The sequence below is a fragment of the Bos mutus genome, chromosome 28 (assembly GCF_027580195.1).
Source record: "Bos mutus isolate GX-2022 chromosome 28, NWIPB_WYAK_1.1, whole genome shotgun sequence".
Lineage (NCBI taxonomy): Eukaryota > Metazoa > Chordata > Mammalia > Artiodactyla > Bovidae > Bos > Bos mutus.
In genome coordinates this window covers 29,844,199-29,862,816 of record NC_091644.1, presented here as the reverse complement: position 1 = coordinate 29,862,816, position 18,618 = coordinate 29,844,199, and the positions used below count along the sequence as shown (strand labels likewise).

Genomic DNA, 18,618 nt, shown 5'->3' with positions numbered 1-18,618 from the left:
GATGAAACTGGAGCCTATTATACAGAGTGAAGTAAGCCAGAAGGAAAAACATCAATACAGTATACTAACGCATATATATGGAATTTAGAAAGATGGTAACAATAACCTGGTGTACGAGACAGCAAAAGAGACACTGATGTATAGAACAGTCTTATGGACTCTGTGGGAGAGGGAGAGGGTGGGAAGATTTGGGAGAGTGACATTGAAACATGTAGAATATCATGTAAGAAATGAGTTGCCAGTCCAGGTTCGATGCGCGATACTGGATGCTTGGGGCTGGTGCACTGGGACGACCCAGAGGGATGGTGTGGGGAGGGAGGAGGGAGGAGGGTTCAGGATGGGGAACACATATATGCCTTTGGCGGATTCATTTTGATATTTGGCAAAACTAATACAATTATGTAAAGTTTAAAAATAAAATAAAATTTAAAAGTTAAAAAAAAAAAAAAAAAAAAAACAGCATTCAAAAAACTAAGATCATGGCATTTGGTCCCATTCAGTTCAGTTGCTCTGACGTGTCCGACTCTTTGCGACCCCATGAATCGCAGCACGCCAGGCCTCCCTGTCCATCACCAACTCCAGGAGTTCACTCAGACTCACGCCCATCAAGTCAGTGATGCCATCCAGCCATCTCATCCTCTGTCGTCCCCTTCTCCTCCTGCCCCCAATCCCTCCCAGCATCAGAGTCTTTTCCAATGAGTCAACTCTTCGCATGAGGTGGCCAAAGTACTGGAGTTTCAGCTTTAGCATCACTTCTTCTAAAGAAGACCCAGGACCGATCTCCTTTAGAATGGACTGATTGGATCTCCTTGCAGTCCAAGTCCCATTACCTCATGGCAATTAGATGGGGAAAAAGTGGAAACAGTGACGGATTTTATTTTGGGGAGGGCTTCAGAATCACTGCAGACTGTGCCCGCAGCCATGAAATTAAAAGACGCTTTGGCAGAAAAGCTATGACAAATCTAGACAGCATATTAAAAAGCACAGATATCACTTTGCCGACAAAGGTCCTTATAGTCAAAGCTATGGTTTTTCCAGTAGTCCTATAGAGATGTGAGAGTTGAACCCTAAAGAAGGCTGAGTGCCGAAAAATTGATGCTTTTGAATTGTGATGCTGGTGAAGACTTTTGAGAGTCCCTTGGACAGCAAGGAGATCAAAACAGTCAATCCTAAAGGAAATTAACCCTGAATACTCATTGGAAAGACTGATGCTGAAGCTGAAACTCTAATACTTTGGCCACGTGATGCAAAGAAATGACTCTTTGGAAAAGGTCTATTGGAAAAGACTCTGATGCTGGGAAGGATTGAGGGCAGGAGGAGAAGGGGGCAACAAAGGATGAGATGGTTGGATGGCATCACCAACTCAATGGACGTGAGTTTGCTCAAACTCTGGGAGATAGTGAAGGACAGGGAAGCCTGGTATACTGCAGTCCATAGGGTTGCAAAGAGTTGGACACGACTTACTGACTAAACAACAACAACAACAGATGCATGGCATCTGTGTCAACAGAATCAAAAGGAAATGAAAGGTTTTGTTAGAGATCAACTGGCAAAGAATGCCTTTCTCTATGTTTTGACCTTGCTGAGCAGCTTGTGGAATATTAGTTCCCTAACTAGGGATCAAACCTGAGCCCCCAGAAGTGGAAGCGCAAAATCCTAACCACTGGACTGCCAAGGAGTTCCCTCATTTTCTTTTTATTTAGTTAAAATTAGATTTATTCCTGGAAAGAAAGCATAAACTAACATAATCTCAAGGTTGAACTTCACTTTGAAGTGCTAGAAGACTTTCTACGTTGGTGGTTGATAGGTGGTTATTCAGGCCAGATTTGACCATTACCAATAGCCAGCATTCAGCATTCCAGAAAAACATCTACTTTTGCTTTATTGATTACGCCAAGCCTTTCACTGTGTAGATCACAACAAACTGGAAAATTCTTCAAGGGATGGAAATACCAGACCACTTTACCTGCCTCCTGAGAAATCTGTATGCAGGTCAAGAAGCCACTGTTAGAACCAGACATGGAACAACAGACTGATTCCAAATTGGGAAAGGAGTACGACAAGGCTGTATATTGTCACCCTGCTTATATAACTTCTATGCAGAGTACATCATGCGAAATGCCGGGCTGGAGGAAGCACAAGCTGGAATCAAGATTGCCAGGAGAAATATCAATAACCTCAGATGTGCAGATGACACCACCCTTATGGCAGAAAGTGAAGAGGAACTAAAGAGCCTCTTGATCAAAGTGAAAGAGGAGAGTGAAAAAGTTGGCTTAAAACTCAACATTCAGAAAACTAAGATCATGGCATCTAGTCTCATCACTTCATGGCAAATAGATGGGGAAACAATGGAAACAGGGAGAGATTTTATTTTCTTGGGCTCCAAAATCACTGCAGATGGTAACTGCCGCCATGAAATTAAAAGATGCTTGCTCCTTGAAAGAAAAGCTATGACTAACCTAGACAGCATATTAAAAAGCAGAGACATTACTTTGCCAACAAAGGTCCGTCTAGTCAAAGCTATGGTTTTTCTCGTAGTCGTGTATGGATGTGAGAATTGGACTGCAAAGAAAGCTGAGCGCCAAAGAATTGATGCTTTTGCACTGTGGTGTTGGAGAAGACCCCTGAGAATCCCTTGGACAGCAAGGAGATCCAACCAGTCCATCCTAAAGGAAATCAGTCCTGAATATTCATTGGAAGGACTGATGCTAAAGCTGAAACTCCAATACTTTGGTCACCAGATGCAAAGAACTGACTCATTGGAAAAGACCCCGATGCTGGGAAAGATTGAAGGCAAGAGGAGAAGGGGATGACAGAGGATGAGATGGTTGGATGGCATCACCAACTCTATGGACATGAGTTTGAGCAAGCTCTGGGAATTGGTGATGGACAGGGAAGCCTGGCATGCTGCATTGGGGTCAGAAAGAGTCAGATGTAACTGAGTGACTGAACTGAGAATAGCCAGAATATTAGTGAGGACAGAAGCCCAAATTAAACTGGCTTAAAACCTCAGGGGGTGGGGGCAGATTGAGATTAATGTACTGGTTTATATAATGGGAAAGTCTGGGTGGTGCAACATCAGGCATGACTGGATCTAGCTACTGCCCAAAAGATGGTAGGAATCGTTCACCTTCATGCTCTGTCTCTAGCCCTCTTTGGGTTTATATCACCTTTTCATTTAGCAACCCCAAAGGCTGCACAAACTCTCATTAGACTGGCTGAGATTTTATATTTCACCCTGATGTAGTCTTTGTAATTTAGGACAAGGAATCCTCTGAATAGCCAGCATCGAGGCCCATCCTTGGAGGAGAGAAGAGGGAGGAACTCAGCCCCTTCTAAATGACACCAGTTGGCTCCAGTGGTAAAGAACCCGTCTGCCAATGCAGGAGACATAAGAGACGTGGGTTTGATCCCTGGATCAGGAAGATACCCTGCAGGAGGGCATGGCAACCCACTGCAGTATTCTTGCCTGGAGAATTCCATGGACAGAGGAGCCTGGCAGTCGATAGGATCGTAAAGAGTCGAATGCGACTGAAGTGACAGCACCCAGCACGCATGAGTTAAGGTACAGGCGTAGGAGCATCAGATGCTGGCACTGCGTCTAAAGAGAGTGGGCTGGGGATTCTAAGTGCTTTCTGCTCTCATTCCATCTTTGAATAACTACCAGAAATCACACTGATTTGAATGTTTCTGCCTACAGTACACATCGCGACAACTTTTAGGGTCATTCAAAGGAAGTGTAATTAACTGGGTAGCCTTCACAATATTTTTAGACCACTATTACTTTCTGCTTCATATCTGTGTAAAGGTCAACTATTTCCATTCCTTTAATGATGACTTCTAAGCCCTAATTTTTAGTATAATCATTTTCTCCATAATTTTCATAACTTGTTGCTGAATATAAACTGGAAATGTTGTCAGTTCCTTTTAAAGCACATTCAATAAGAACTTATTACTAGAATTAGAAACATAATAAAGAACATGTGTCTAAATATAATCTTCCATGCCAAAAAAAAAGCAAATGCAGAGGATGGCACCACACCCATGTTAAGAATACTAACAAGTCTGAGATCTGGAGGGCAGAGGATAATGTTCTTAGCTGACTCCCTTCCCACATGGAGCAGTGGAGACTGAGAGTGGAGTAGTGTTAAATATATATGTATAGTCGAGTCACTCTGCTGTACAGAAGAAATTAAAGCAACACTGTAAATCAACTAGACTTCAATAAAACTTCCTTTAAATAAAGAAGGCAAAGAGAAGGCAACATGGGGCCCTATGGCTAGTGACTCTGCCATTTATCAGCTGTGTCCCCTGGGGTGAGTTGCTTCAGCTGCTTGTACCTCAGTTTCTTCATCTTTCTGAATTTCTTTTACTTGTTCTTTTTAAATTAATTTTTATTAGAGCATAGTTGCTTTACAGTGTTGTGTTAGTTTCTGCTGATAGCAAAATGAATCAGCTATGGCTTTACCTAATCCCTTCTTTTTTGGATTTCCTTCCCATTTAGGCCACCACTTTGTGTGACTCTTGATTGCAAAGTGAAGGGAAGGTAAAGGAATGTAGAGTTCCTGGATAACCCAGTATTACAGTACAAAAGAGTCCACTCTTGATATCCATAGGGGGATTAAGTGGTTTATGGACTCATCATGACTAAGACCCAGCAGGGCATGGGGATGGCTTCATTCTCCCAACTCTGCTCCTCAGCACTGGCCTCCACACCTGCCCTCAAATCTGCACAGGTTTCAGGAACCTGGGGTGGCAGGCCTGTGCTAACCATCCTGGGTCTCAACTCCACTTTAACTGTAGTTAATGTGCAAACTGATTAATCAACAGCCGGATAATAAAGAGGTAGCTGTGCTTGTATGGGTGAGCTCTACCATTGCAAAAAAAAAAAAAAATTCATGGTGAGTTAATTTTTATTCATTTGTCAGCTTTCCTTGTCAAAGCAATTTTAACTGGGCAATGATAGGGCAGTTTTACATCTGACACTAAATCATATATCACTGCTTTAGGAGTTATAAATATTTAAGATTTCTTGCGTGCTTTCAGACAAAATCAACACCGTGGAGAAACTCCGTTTTAAAATTTTACACATGCAGATTTTGAGACATGATAGACATAAACTAATATTTTTTGTCACTTAATTCTAACAAAGTACTTAAATGCGCTTCTGAAGTAAATGCTTCTCATGAGTCGTGCCCAGTGTAACTAGACTCTTTCCTCTGAAATAAAGCCTGTCTTTTGAGGAATTAGTCTTTTTTTCTCTTCTGTGATAAATGAGACATTAGGGACTAAATAAGTTGCTATACCTCTTTCAGAATTTGTCCTCCCCTTGCCTCCAAATTCTTATTTTATACAAATAAAAAAGTTGAAAAAGCTGTATAAGTAATACTTATAGACACTCAACCTAGATTCAACAGTGAGCATTTTGTCATATTTGATTTTCTTCTCTCTCTCCATGTATATACACTTTTGGCTGAACCATTTGAAAATCAATAGCAGACTTAAAGATCACTTTATTATTTAAAATTTCAATATGCCTACCCCTGGAAGAGAGATATTCCCCTGTATAGCTTCAATACTATTATCACTGCTAGGAAAATGAACACTAATTTCCTAATAGTATAGCCAGTGTGTTTTCAAATGCCACCAACTGTCCCTAAAATGTCTTTATGCCATTCGTATCTTTTTTCCAAGGCTCCAGTAAATTTATCCTGGAGTCACGTGATGTGTTTATTAAACATGCTAGTTCCATGAGAAATGCCTGTCAGACCACAGGTTCTCTGTCGCCATTGAAGAAAGCAATTATCTGCTTCTGTAGTTAGCAACTTAATAATTATTAGTAAAAAATGTGAAGGCATCCTAAGCTCCCCTTTCTTCTGACTGGTCTACAGTGGGGTTTGTGATGTCCACAGAGGTGTTGTTGAAACTGGAGCAGCAACAAACTTTACAAAAGAACACCAGCTTCACCTCAAAAGTTCTCTCTAGCCTTCATCTCTTTTTCACAAATCCTTCATTCTGAGTAAATGCTGCCCCACCCTTCTGCCTGATTAAGTAGATCTTGGTAGTAGTTAGCAGGTAGTGGTGTGAGAACCCTCAGAAGCCTGTTTGTAGGCTTGTAGCATTGCAAACATTTGCATTCTCCTTAAGGCTTACAGGCAGAAACTGATAACTATGGTGGTAAAAGGGGTGGTCATGGTGGTGGAGGTGATGGTGGTGGGGATGGGGTCATGGTGGTGGAGGTGATGGTGGTGGGGATGGGGTCATGGTGGTGGAGGTGATGGTGGTGGGGATGGGGTCATGGGGGTGGAGGTGATGGTGGTGGGGATGGGGTCATGGGGGTAGTGGAGGCGATGGTGGTGGGGATGAGGTCATGGGGGTGGAGGTGATGATGGTGGGGATGAGGTCATGGGGGTGAAGGTGATGGTGGTGAGGATGAGGTCATGGGGGTGAAGGTGATGGTGGTGAGGATGGGGTCATGGAGTGGAGGTTTTGGTGGTGGGGATGGGTCATGGGGGTGGTGGAGGGGATGGTGGTGGGGATGGGGTCATGGGGGTGGTGGAGGGGATGGTGGCAGTAATGGGGTCGTGGTGGTGGTGGTGGTGGTGGTGATGATGGTGAACTCATGGTGATGATGGTGGTGGTGGCCTCCATTTCAGGCCCTTGCCCCTAAACAAGTATATATTCAGAAACATAAACCATAATTAGGTTCAGTGGAGGATCTGCTATTCCATGATAGAACTAGGATATTTGTTATACAACAGCAAAGTGTTCAAGGACTCTCCTTTCACTTGAAACTTTGTAAGTTCTGTGGGTTCTCTTAGAGCGTAGAGAATTTCAGCTATTTCTATACTCAGAAGTGTTATCAATATATCCACTAATATTTCATTTCAATTGGGAACATAAAGAGATCAGAATCACCCAACTAGGAGAATGACCACAGCCAACCAAGCATAAAGTTCTTCAGAAAACCACAGCCTAGGCTACACTTTACACCTAAGAGCTTAGCTTCATTATTTGAGATAAGTGCCTTCTTTGGTGCTAACACCCACTTAAATTATGGCATGCACCTATAATCATTCTACAAATGGTGTTTTGTTTGACCGAACACTGAATAGCCATTGTAGTCATCTTTGTAAGGCCTGCTTGATAAGAATGTTCTAGAGAGTATAAAAGTGTTAAAATATGTACTGTGGGGGCTTCCCTGCTGGCTCAGTGGTAAAGATTCTGCCTGCCAGTGCAGGAGACACAAGTTTGATCCTTGAGCCAGGAAGATCCCGGAGCATGCTGTGAGCAGCCAAGAACCACAACTACTGAAGCCCACGCATCCTGGAGCCTATGGTCCTCAACAAGAGGAGTCACCGTAACGAGAAGCCTATGCATGGCAACTAGAGATTAGCCCCCACTCACTGCAACCAGAGCGAAGCCCACACATCAACGATGACCCAGCACAACCAAAAAGAAAGAAAGAAAGAAAGAACTTTAAAAAAAAGCTTTAAAAAATATGTACTGTGGTCCTTGTGAAGTGCCATGTACATCTGTGTTTCTGGAAGTCGGCATCTCCAGACAGGTGGGACCACCCCCTGCCAATGTGTGGCTACCTAACTTGGTGATGATAAATGTCTATTACTTATTCATCTGTCCCAATTAACCTTTATTATGTAGTGAATCAGTAAGTCCAGCATAATTTCACCATGTCATTGTTTAACTATTATAGGCCACCTTCAAACTTAGTTTTATGGTCCTAACAGTTTCATCCATTACCAGCCCCTGAGTGCACATTTAAAACCAGGTATTATGTGTATCTAGACTAATGATCCATCCTGAGCCCATAGGCAGCAAGATTCTGTTACTAGGACTTCCTACAATAAACCAGTATCTATTGAGCCACAGTTATTGGAAAGAAGACATTGCATAAATACCAAATTAACCAAACAAAGATTCTAGCAGAAAGCAAAATACTAGCACATCTTGAGAAAGCCCATCCCAGGCAGCTTTGGAGCTAATGGGCCAAAAACATGACCAATCTAATCTATGACTTGCTAAAAACAATTTCAGCAAATCCAACACCCATACACTGTAGAGCAGAATCAAGCATTCGTGTGGATAATGTCAGCAACTTTAGCTACCAGTTATCATTGGCTCAGACGGTAAAGCGTCTGTCTACAATGCAGGAGACCCAGGTTCAATCCCTGGGTTGGGAAGATCCCCTGGAGAAGGAAATGGCAATCCACTCCAATACTATTGCCTGGAAAATTCCATGGACAGGAGAGCCTGGTAGGCTACAGTCCATGGGGTTGCAAAGAGTCAGACACGACTGAGCGACTTCACTTTCACTATTATTAACTCTCCTTTTTTAAAAAACTGAAAGACTTGACTAAGAAATGAGATAGGTATACATGCCTTTCCTAGGACTTCTTTAAATTCCTCTCTGTGGGATCTGAGAGACTGATCTGCAGAAGAGGGGGATATTTCGATTTATGGTACAACTGATTTTTTTTTCTTTCTTTTTTTTGGCCACACACTGTGGCACGTGTGATCCTGGTTCCCCAACCAGGGATTGAACCTGTGCCCCCTGCAGTGGAAGTGTGGAGCCTCAACCACTGGACCGCCAGGGAAATCCCTGACTTTGTCTTTAACTGGCAGTATAGGAAGACTTACAAAGGCAAAATCAAACTTGCAGAAATAGAGTTTCTGTCATGCGACAAAGAGTGTGATTCAATCATAAAAAAATGAAAGCTTAACAACGAAAGAAAGTTTGAGAAAGAACACATACCTGCTCTTTGGATGGCACCAGTAGCTCCTCAATCATCATGCTGTCCCGGGCGTAGGAGCTTCGGTTCAAGGTGTAAGACCTATCCGAGCTGAAGGAGCGGAGGCTGTTGTAGTTACAGTTAACCATTCAAGAGGGGGAGATGATGATGAGATGGGTAAAAGAACATTAATGCATGCAACTTTCGGAACAGGCAAGATGGCTCAAAATATCAACCAAAATTGCTCTTGAAAAGACATGGTCAAAAATGAACTTCCTTATACTTGAGGACATTTCTTAAGCTTAGATAACCTCATGATCAGGTTTTGTTTAAAATTAGGCTGTCTGGTATTCAGTCTGTGAGAAGATGAAACATAGGAAGACTTTGGATGTTTCTATGTGAGAGTTGAACCAACACGACAATTCAGAAGAACCAGATGACTCTAGGTAATTTGATAGCTGGAGAGATTTTTTCTTTGTTAAAATCTTCTTTGAGAGTCTCCTCTCTTTCTGGTCCGCATTCATCTGTCTCACACTATTTAATGGAATTACGTTGCTATAAATGCATCTGTTAATCAGAATTTGGGAACTATACGCAGGTTTAACCTACTGAGAGCTCTGGTTTGCAATTGCTTCTCATGGAAAACATGAAGAAACAAGAAGTGTTATCCCGACATGATCTTTTTTGCCATCTTTCTGGCTGTGAAAAATTCAAATTCCATACACGATTATCTTGCCTTTTCTTACTGAACTCTTTTTAGCTTTGCTTCTTCTGCTCTTCTCCTTCCTAGTCCTTCTCAATATTCTATGCAGTCTCTGAACTTCCCAGAGTGCAGGACCCCTGATGTCCTAAAGTGCCACTCACCACCTTGACCTCTAAACTCATAACAAGAAGGCTTGGGGGATGGGAAAAATGGGTGAGGGTGGTCCAAAGGTATAAACTTCCAGTTATAAAATGAGTAAGACCTGAGGACTTACTGTACAGCATGCTGACTATAGTTTATAATACTGTTTCAGATATTTGCAAGTTGCTAAGTGAGACCTTAAAATCTGTTAGCCTAAAAAGAACAAGTGTAACTATGTGTGGTGATGGGTGTTAACTAGACCTGTTATGGTGCTTGTTTTGCAATATATACAAATGTGGAACCACTATGTTATGTACCTGAAATTAATATAATGTTTATTTGTCAGTTATATTTTGATTAAAAAAAAAAAGAAATCAATAGAGTAAGGGATCCTAGTAACTCTACATATATCCACGTATCTACATATATCTACATAATATCCAGGCAGACTGGGGTGGCAGCTCATATAAGCACTGACAGAACCCTGGTGATCCTTCAAGAACACAGAGCATGGAGTCTTGTGAGAAGCTGCTTCAAGGCCCCTTGCCTCCCTACCAGGTAGGTGGTCATGAGGTGGCTTCTCATTGGCTCCTGTTTTGAAAGCGGTCTGAGGCTTTCTGTCTCATCATCCTTGGAAGACAGCTGCAGAATACGAGAGTGCTGAGCCGGCCTTCTGGAATGGGCTCCTCAGCAATGGGGAAGCTCACAGCTAATGTGGTAGACATACAGCCCCTTTGGTTTCGGTGTCATCTTTCCTGGTGTGGAGGACAAGGACCACGGCAAGTCGGCCCCGCCTAGGGAGTAGTAAAGTGTCTGATCCAAACATGGCTGCTTGAATCTTTACCGGCAACACTGGTCAGACTTTGGCCTCAGCCCTGCTTTGTCTGTGCTTGTCAGAGAAAAGAGCAAAGGAGACATACCTAAGAAATGATTCTGTGCTTGCACAATATTCTGTGCAAGCACAGAATACTGAAGGCATATATGGATATATTTTGGATGCACTACAGACTATCCCAAAGCGGATATCTTTATATCAAGATACAGAGGCCCCTGAATGACAGGCTTTATTGCAAGTGTCTACACAAATGACTCGGTATGTGCTCCTAGGATGAGAGCCTCACTTTCTCTAAGACAGACATCATTCTACAGAGTCATTATTAAGTGTTTTGAGCAGATACTTACTAAGTGACTCTTATGGGCAGGACACAATATTAGAAATTGGATATAAAAGGAAAAAAAGAAAGTGAGCATTATCCTTGCATAGAGCTTACTTAGTAAGCCACGTGTCTCTGACCTCTTACATAGTCGGGCCTCCAGTGCCCAATCATGACCCATCACTTTTCCCCCCCCTGTTTTTATTGCAAACTTTTGTTGTTATTCCTGTTTCTAACCCCATGTCTCCTCTCAGATGCAATAAAAGCTTCATAAAAGCAGGAATTGTCTTTCTACTTTCTAACTCAACACTATCCAACAGAACTTTCTTTTCCAACAGAGTGACGGACATGTACTCAATCTGCACTGATCAATACAGATATTAATTTCTCTAAATTATGGTTCCCATGGTAGATAATAATATTGGTGGTACATGAGATGGTTTTACTGTACATGTGAACAAATACTTAAAAGTTTTTTTTAATGTTTACACATTAATTTTAAGTTTAGTCCTTAAACATATCTAAGATGTATTGATTAAAAAAAAAATCATCTTTCTTTCAACTACTGTAGGAGTGTGAATGAAAGATCAGAGCCTAGAATTGGGAGCCATCAGTGGAAACATCTAAAGATGTCTTCATTTGACAATTCCTACTCCTGACCAACTTACATTAGGCAGATGGAGAGCCCGTTAAAGGCATCAAGCTTCAGCGTGAATCCTAACACATAGAAGTGCTTTCAGCTACTTAAATGATAGATTATTTGCATGAGGGTCTGGAAAGCATTACACTGTTTTTCACTGAGGTCAACGATATTATTTTTAGCCATCGGTATACCCTAAGTGTTAAGCAGAGGAAGTGTTAGAAAAACACATGCCTCAGAATTCTGAAGTTTATGTGCCTAGCACACTTCAAAGATAACAGCACTCAGCAAACAAACAGTCCTCCCAGTCAAGACTCTGCCTATAAACCCAGGGCGATCTCTCCAGTTACTTCATGCACTACACAACTTTTATGCTAAGGGAAATAAATTCCTCATGTATTCAGTCAACTTTGCATAAGTAACATTATTTATTACACATTTAGCTACTTGCTTATTTTCTCAAATCGCAAAACTGATTTTCTAAAGCTGAGCAGAGAAATAAAAAAAGAAGCAGCACATGGCAGCATAGCACAGCACAGCACAATGCCGAGAAAACAAAGACGAGAAAATGAGCTGGGAAAGGCGGAGAAACACCATCAAAGCGTCATATCTTCTTACCTGATCTTGGGACTATTTTTAAGTATTTTTAGAAAAAACAGGAGAAGTAGAAAGCAAAAAAAAAATCAGACAGGAAAAAAGAAAAAAAAATGTTATGGTTGGATGAGTTACACATTTAATGTATTCCTTTTTAAATGTTACACTCAGAATATTATACTGGGTAATACTCTAACAGTACTTTAAAAAACACATCAGCTTTAGAGATTTTTTTAAATTTGCCTCTGAGCATAACATCAGTTGCCAATGTCAAAAAATGAGTTACATATAATAGCAACAAAGAGGAATGGTGCAATCCAGACTAGAAGTATGAAAGCCTCACAACTGTCTTGTGGAAAGTTTATAAGAGACAATATTCTGGTTTCATCTCTCACTGGAGGTCAGCTGCTACAATCCCCTACACGCAAATGACTGAGTCATGAAATGTAGCTTCTATGTATTATCTGAGGAAGCGAATCAGCTAGTTACTGGATTACTAAAGCTATTAAGTCTCTAAACAGAAGTTTTCCTTAAGGTCCTTTAAGATTCTGCATATTTTCAGCTGTAACTTGTTGTTATCTGTGATTAACTGAGATATGACATGTTTCTAGAAACTCATTTTCCTCTTGTCATTAATGACACCTGCTGCAATAAGCTTTTAAAGCCTTCTATAAATATATGTATAAAGTCAAAAGTTGATTAAGTTACATGAGGTTTCAAATTCTATTAAGAAAAAAAAAAAAAGACTGACTCAAAGAAAAATCAATTCTGAGTCTAAACTATCCGTATCAACGACACTGAGAATAAACTCCCAGGTTTACTTTGTGGGAAGTGCCATTTACTATCAGACAACGAAACTTTTTACAACAAACTTTTAAACTATAGGAAAATGTCCCCAGGGCTCTAACTCAGAAGGTTTAATTATTAGCTTAAAAATAACTTGACTGTCAGCACACATGCTGTTAATTCAACCAGGGAAAAGAAGTCTCCAAATTCTGGACAAGGTCCTGTTCCTTTCAACCAGGTCAGGCTGGAGCCAAGGTTTTCCATGTACTAAAGCTTTATGCTTCAGTTTTCAGCCCTGAATTTGCCACCATTCCTGCCTCTGACTTTTGATCAAGTCACCGTTTCACCTTTAACATGTCCCTTGTAAACAAACGGCAGAGCTTTCGAAGAGATCCTCACACAGTTGCTAGACAATTCCAATAAGCAATATGTATTTTTTCCCAAGAATCCACTCTTTTAAGAAAAGTCACAATCATAAATTGTTCCTTCAGTCATGAAAAGAGTATAGTGAACAATCAACACAAATATTTCTTACTTATGGGAAAATGGGATTTTTCTTTCACTATGGAACAAAACTTATTTTTAAAACATGTGACCCAGATTGGTTTTCCTCACTCTGTCAGTGCACTCTTTTGCTACATTATGCTTGAAGCATGACTGCCAGGTAGGGAAAAACAGAACAAACAATTAACACGTTCACTCACATAAAATTAAAGACTGAAAACCACAAAAGAAAATAGCAGAGCATGTGTACGTTTCACCAAATTCACATCCTTACCCCGAGGGCACTTTTGGGGATAATGTGAAAAATGAAAATGGTTTCAGTTTATGACATCATGGTTGTTTTAAATTAACTGTGAGTAAAGAGCAACAGTGAAATACCTGGCAGAACGGGCCCCCAGACTAAAGCCCATGTAGCCCTCTGCAGGCAGAGAATCATCGCCCAGTTCCTTAAGGTCTTGTGGCCCAAGATACTTGTCCGTGTCGCCTGTCATTGCATCTTCACCTGCGGATGTACAAAGCAAGCCCGAATCAGAAGCTTCCTTTCTGAAAATGTGTCTGTTTGGGGAGAAAACTGCTCCTCCGGTCATTAGCTAATCATCCATTTTCTCATGTTTATTTCCCCCCATCCCCTGGATAATATTTGTAACTGCCCTTTAGAAAGAGAAAGTATAGGTAGAGGTTAGTTCATCATTTCAAGAGTGGATTTAAGCAGCAGAAAGAGCTCCTGGCACTAGGTACCAATTTTTAAACATTTCCATATCTCCTTGTCCCCGCCTCAAGCCCTAGCCGACTAGAAAGGTTCATGTCTTGTGTCAGCTCGAGTTTTCCTGGCCCGACCATGATGAGGGCAGTTTGTTTGAATGGACCTGGATTGCAAAATAAGAGGCATCTCTTCATCCCTGTTCTGGAAATTTTATGTGGGAAGAGAACCAACTTTATTTTAAATGGTTTTCTCACAACCAGGATTTCAGTTTGGGGTTATGTAAATAACTGGCAAGTGATTTAATTTGAATTAGAACTGCTCAACTGGGGAACCTTGAAACACATCCACATTGAACTGTTTCGAAATCTATCAAATGAACAGCTCAGGACAGCTGCCCGGGTGCTTGAACCCTGCTCAGAAAGTGGCTCTACCCTCAACAGAGATCAAATCGGGGCTTCAACAGCTGGAAAGAAGCAAACTGTTCTCGAACCATCTATACAGAGTAAGTGCATAGAATATTTTTGCTAGCTACACAGGCATAACATGATCTCACGCGGAAAAAAAAAACACATTCCAGGAGTGACCGGGCAGGTTTTCCAGATGCCTTTTGCCCTCTGGGACATTTCCCATCCTTTACAAAATGTAGCATGGGCTGTGGAAAAGTTCCTTCCACAAATAGGCAAACTCTTTTCTCCTTTTTATGACTCGACTCTCGTTCTACTGGATACAAGCCTGGCTGGCTGAACAGGATTTCAAAGGCGTGTTATGTTTTCTGTTTTCTCAAAGGTAAGCGATTTCACCACTCCAGCTCTATTTTCCAATCCTTCATTCAGCATCGTTTATAATTTCCATTCATTTAAACTCAGGAAACCACAAGAGCTCAGCTTTTAAACTACCAATCAAGTCTAAAAATACATCATCAGCTACCGTTTTTGCAAGTGTAAAAACTAAACAGATCAGCTTTCTACAGCTACCCAGAACCAAGAGATTATTTTAAGTTACTTTACAGCTGGGCTATTCGCACACTTACTGTGGAGGAAACAGAAACAGCACACACTAAGTACAATTTAAAGAAAGATCTTACTCTGTGTTAAAGCCATTTCCACCAGGCTGGGCTGCTCAAATGTTTTCCTGATGTTTCCAGGAATTCCTGAGACAGTGATTTAGAATCTACCTCCAGATCAGCCCCCAAAAAACCAATCCCTGGGTTGGATCCACGGTCTTCACCACCACCTCCGAGTTCCTCTCAGCATCTTCGTCTCCTCGCCGGCAAGTGAAGAATTACACATCTTTTCCTATTCATCAGTGTTAACAGACTTTCAGCTTTTCAGATGAAAAAAAAAAAAAAAAAAATCCCCCAAATCTGGCCACATTTCATTGAGATCAAGATCCTTTTTGATCACTCCGAAGACATCCTTTTAAAACTCCTTCTGATTGGATTAACAACTCCTCTGGCAAGCCTCTAGCAGAACCGAATGGTGACATAAATGCGAGCCCCAGACTTATTTGTATGTAAATATGAGGACTGCTCCAGTGTAGACTTTCGGTAATTTGATACCAGTGCCCGGTGCCTAATCCGGGTAGCTGAGACAGCCTGAAATCTAGGGAGAGCCAGCAAGCGAGCCACTGCACTTAATGGGGAGGCGACTCTTCTCCAACCTGAAGAGAGAAACGGCCAAAGCAGGTAGAGAGGAAAAACAGGAGAAGAAAACAAAGAAGTGGCCCCGGCAGGGAGTGGCAGAGAGCTCCAGGCAAACTTTATAACTTTTTGTTCTCAGCTGGAAACACCAGGAGCCTGGGTTATTTATGGTCCCTGTCAGGTGGAAGGAGGGGAAAAAAAGAGAGAGAGAGAGGGGGAGGGAGGGCCTGCCCTCGGGTTGAGGTTGGGAAACTGTGGGGCAGAGAGAAGCAGCAAGAGCTCTCCAAGCAGTGCTGGAGAAAGCACTCATCACTGCTGTTTCTCTCTCGAGTGGGAGGAAAGGAGAAGTGAGACAAGCAGGGGAAATGGAGTGGAGGCTCTGTTTTATCTCCTGCACCAACTCTTTCATCTCTCTGATGGGATCAAAGTCACTAACTGGTCCTCCTTCCCTGAGGAGTCCCTGGAGAAGGCGAGAGGCGGAGGGAGCTTGGGTTGGCTGGGGAGGTCTTGGCTGCAAGGGGCTAGAGGCAGCTGAGAAGGAGCCTCTGTCACTGCATTGTTCCACTGTTCTCCTCTCTCTGGGCCTCCTGGCCTCCCTTCCCAGCTGCTCCACCCTGTTTCTGTTGGCAGTGGAGGGAAAAACTAGTGGGACTTCTGCATCTGCCATCTGGGCACTCGGGAGAGGCAATTTCAATTGCTTTCTCTCAGAACAGCTGAACAATCAGGCTAGAAAGGGCAAAAAGGTTTCGACATTGTCTTGGAGGAAGTAGGTGTGCAGCATCTTTTCATATTTTGCATCTATCTCTTGCACGGTTACCTAAATATGCAGAAGCATGAATCTGTAGAACTGATGAGGTGGGGAACAGATTTGCTGTTCCTGGATCAATGCATAAATAATGACTCATCTAATATTCAGACGATATGACACCTGGCGTTTGAATTCGATCCTCCCGGCTGTAATCAACATTGTAAATACCCAGAATGAGAAGGGAAGCCATTTATAATGCCTGATACATATTGAAAAATATCTCCCTCCCCAATAGTAATATAAACATAATAAAAAGAATCATTTCCAACTCTGACGAATGGAAGAGGAAGTCATGGTTAAAATGGAGAAAATGTCTGAACTTTAACCTGTTTGCCACAGACGCACTTAAAATCCAACATACTAGGACCTCCCTGACAGTCAAGTGGTTAAGGCTCTGTGCTTCCAAGGCAGAGGGCACAATTTCGATCCCTGGTGAGGAAACTCAGATCTCACATGCCACACGGTACGGCCAGAAAACGAAACAAACAAACAGCCCCCACCCCCAAACTACTCAGCAAAGTCTGATTCAACGGTGGTCACTCATTCAAGCTTCCTAACAAGGACTGCAAGAAAAGTTTCCTTCTTCGTGACTTCTTGACCAACTTCTCTCTGGCCACCCCTCCACACTCATCCTGCCCTTCTGTTACACAGAATTCTTTCAGTCCCTAGAATTTCTGGACGTCTTTAGACTTTGAGCCACTACCTAGGGTGTCTTCCTTTGATGGAACCTTCACCCCGCCTTCTTCACCTGAGTAATTTCTCCAGCCTTTGATTCTGGGCTGCCGTCTATGGGGTCGCACAGAGTTGGACACGACTGAAGCGACTTAGCAGCAGCAGCAGAACTCTTCTCATCCTCCACTCACCCTCTGGAGTGTCTCTCATGTGGGTTTCCCATATCAGAGTGTGTTGGCAGGAACAACGTCTGCTTGGTTTCTCCCGTGGGAGAGTAAGAACACACGTTGTCCCGGGCTTGCCATATTGTAAGTGCTCCATCAATATTTTTGGAACTCATGATTGCTTTTATTAAATAGCTTGATGATTTTGCTTTTTTCCCCCATCTACATGCCATAGCAGCTTTGTACTCTTTTGGCATGCCAAGCTTGGTGACTGGGATACAGTAAAATTTCAGTAAGTTTCTATCCTTTTTTACATCTCCTTCTTAGGCCTCAGAAATGCTCAGTATGAAGCCTACAGAAGCCCAGTGTTGGGATGGGGATGGGAGCTGTCAGTACATTTGGCCAATGACTAAAGTGGTCTTATGAATATCAAGTAACCGTAATTAAGTAGTTATGCAGTCACCATTTTCGAATGGTGAAAATATTTCTTAAAAGGCACGGAATTTAGAAATAAAGGTGTTATTTTAATGCAGTTTAGTGTAGTAGGAATACTGTTGACTCTTGAGTCATACTTTCAAACTCTACTGAACCTTGGATATCAATGCTGCCTCTGTCCTAAGACCTCTTGGGGGGATTCAGTGAAATAACGCACAAAGAAAGGTGTAGTCAGCACTAACTGTTACTATTGTTCAGTAACATCTGCTTTCTTTAGTGCCCAAACATACGAACGCATGAACTCATATAATTAACATTTAAAATGCTAAGACTGATACTAGTCAGGGCAAAATCCCAACATAGCACCAAGTATCCCAGCTTTTCACTGCCTGACACAGAGCCTGGTTCATCACAGGTACTCAACAAATACCTGTTGATTGAATGAATGGATGAATAACATTAATACAACTCTCATTTTAATAAACAAAATATTCCATAATTATTGTATAGTAAAATACACGACTATACCAAAGGTTAGAAAGGAATAGATGAACTGTGTTGAGTGTCTGGTTAACTACTCTAATCCAAAAATATTTTTATTAGTAGCAGCTTCTGACCAACAGGTACAAATGCATATAAGCCAACAAAAGCAATTCTATGAACAAACAATACTCATACAATATCAGATATATTTAGTTAAAATAAACATTACCAAACCCCATAAATTTTAGCTTACTAAGTCCTTGTGCAGGGCTTCCCTCATAGCTCAGTCAGTAAAGAATTTGCTTGCAATGCAGAAGACCCAGGTTTGATTCCTGGGTTTGGAAGTTCCCCTGGAGAAGGAAACGGCAATCCATTCCAGTATTCTTGTCTGGAGAATCTCATGAAAAGAGGAGCCTGGCAGGCTACAGTCCATGGGGTCGCA

At 41.9% G+C, this 18,618-nt stretch overlaps 1 protein-coding gene across 1 annotated transcript in view; it reads right to left on the bottom strand.

Annotated features, from left to right (window-relative positions):
- ANK3 (ankyrin 3) overlaps positions 1-18,618 on the bottom strand; it is a 376,954-nt gene that overhangs the window by 103,471 nt on the left and 254,865 nt on the right. The window contains 2 exon segments of the mRNA XM_070364655.1: positions 8,774-8,876; positions 13,651-13,774. Coding sequence (XP_070220756.1) covers positions 8,774-8,876; positions 13,651-13,774 — 227 coding nt within the window.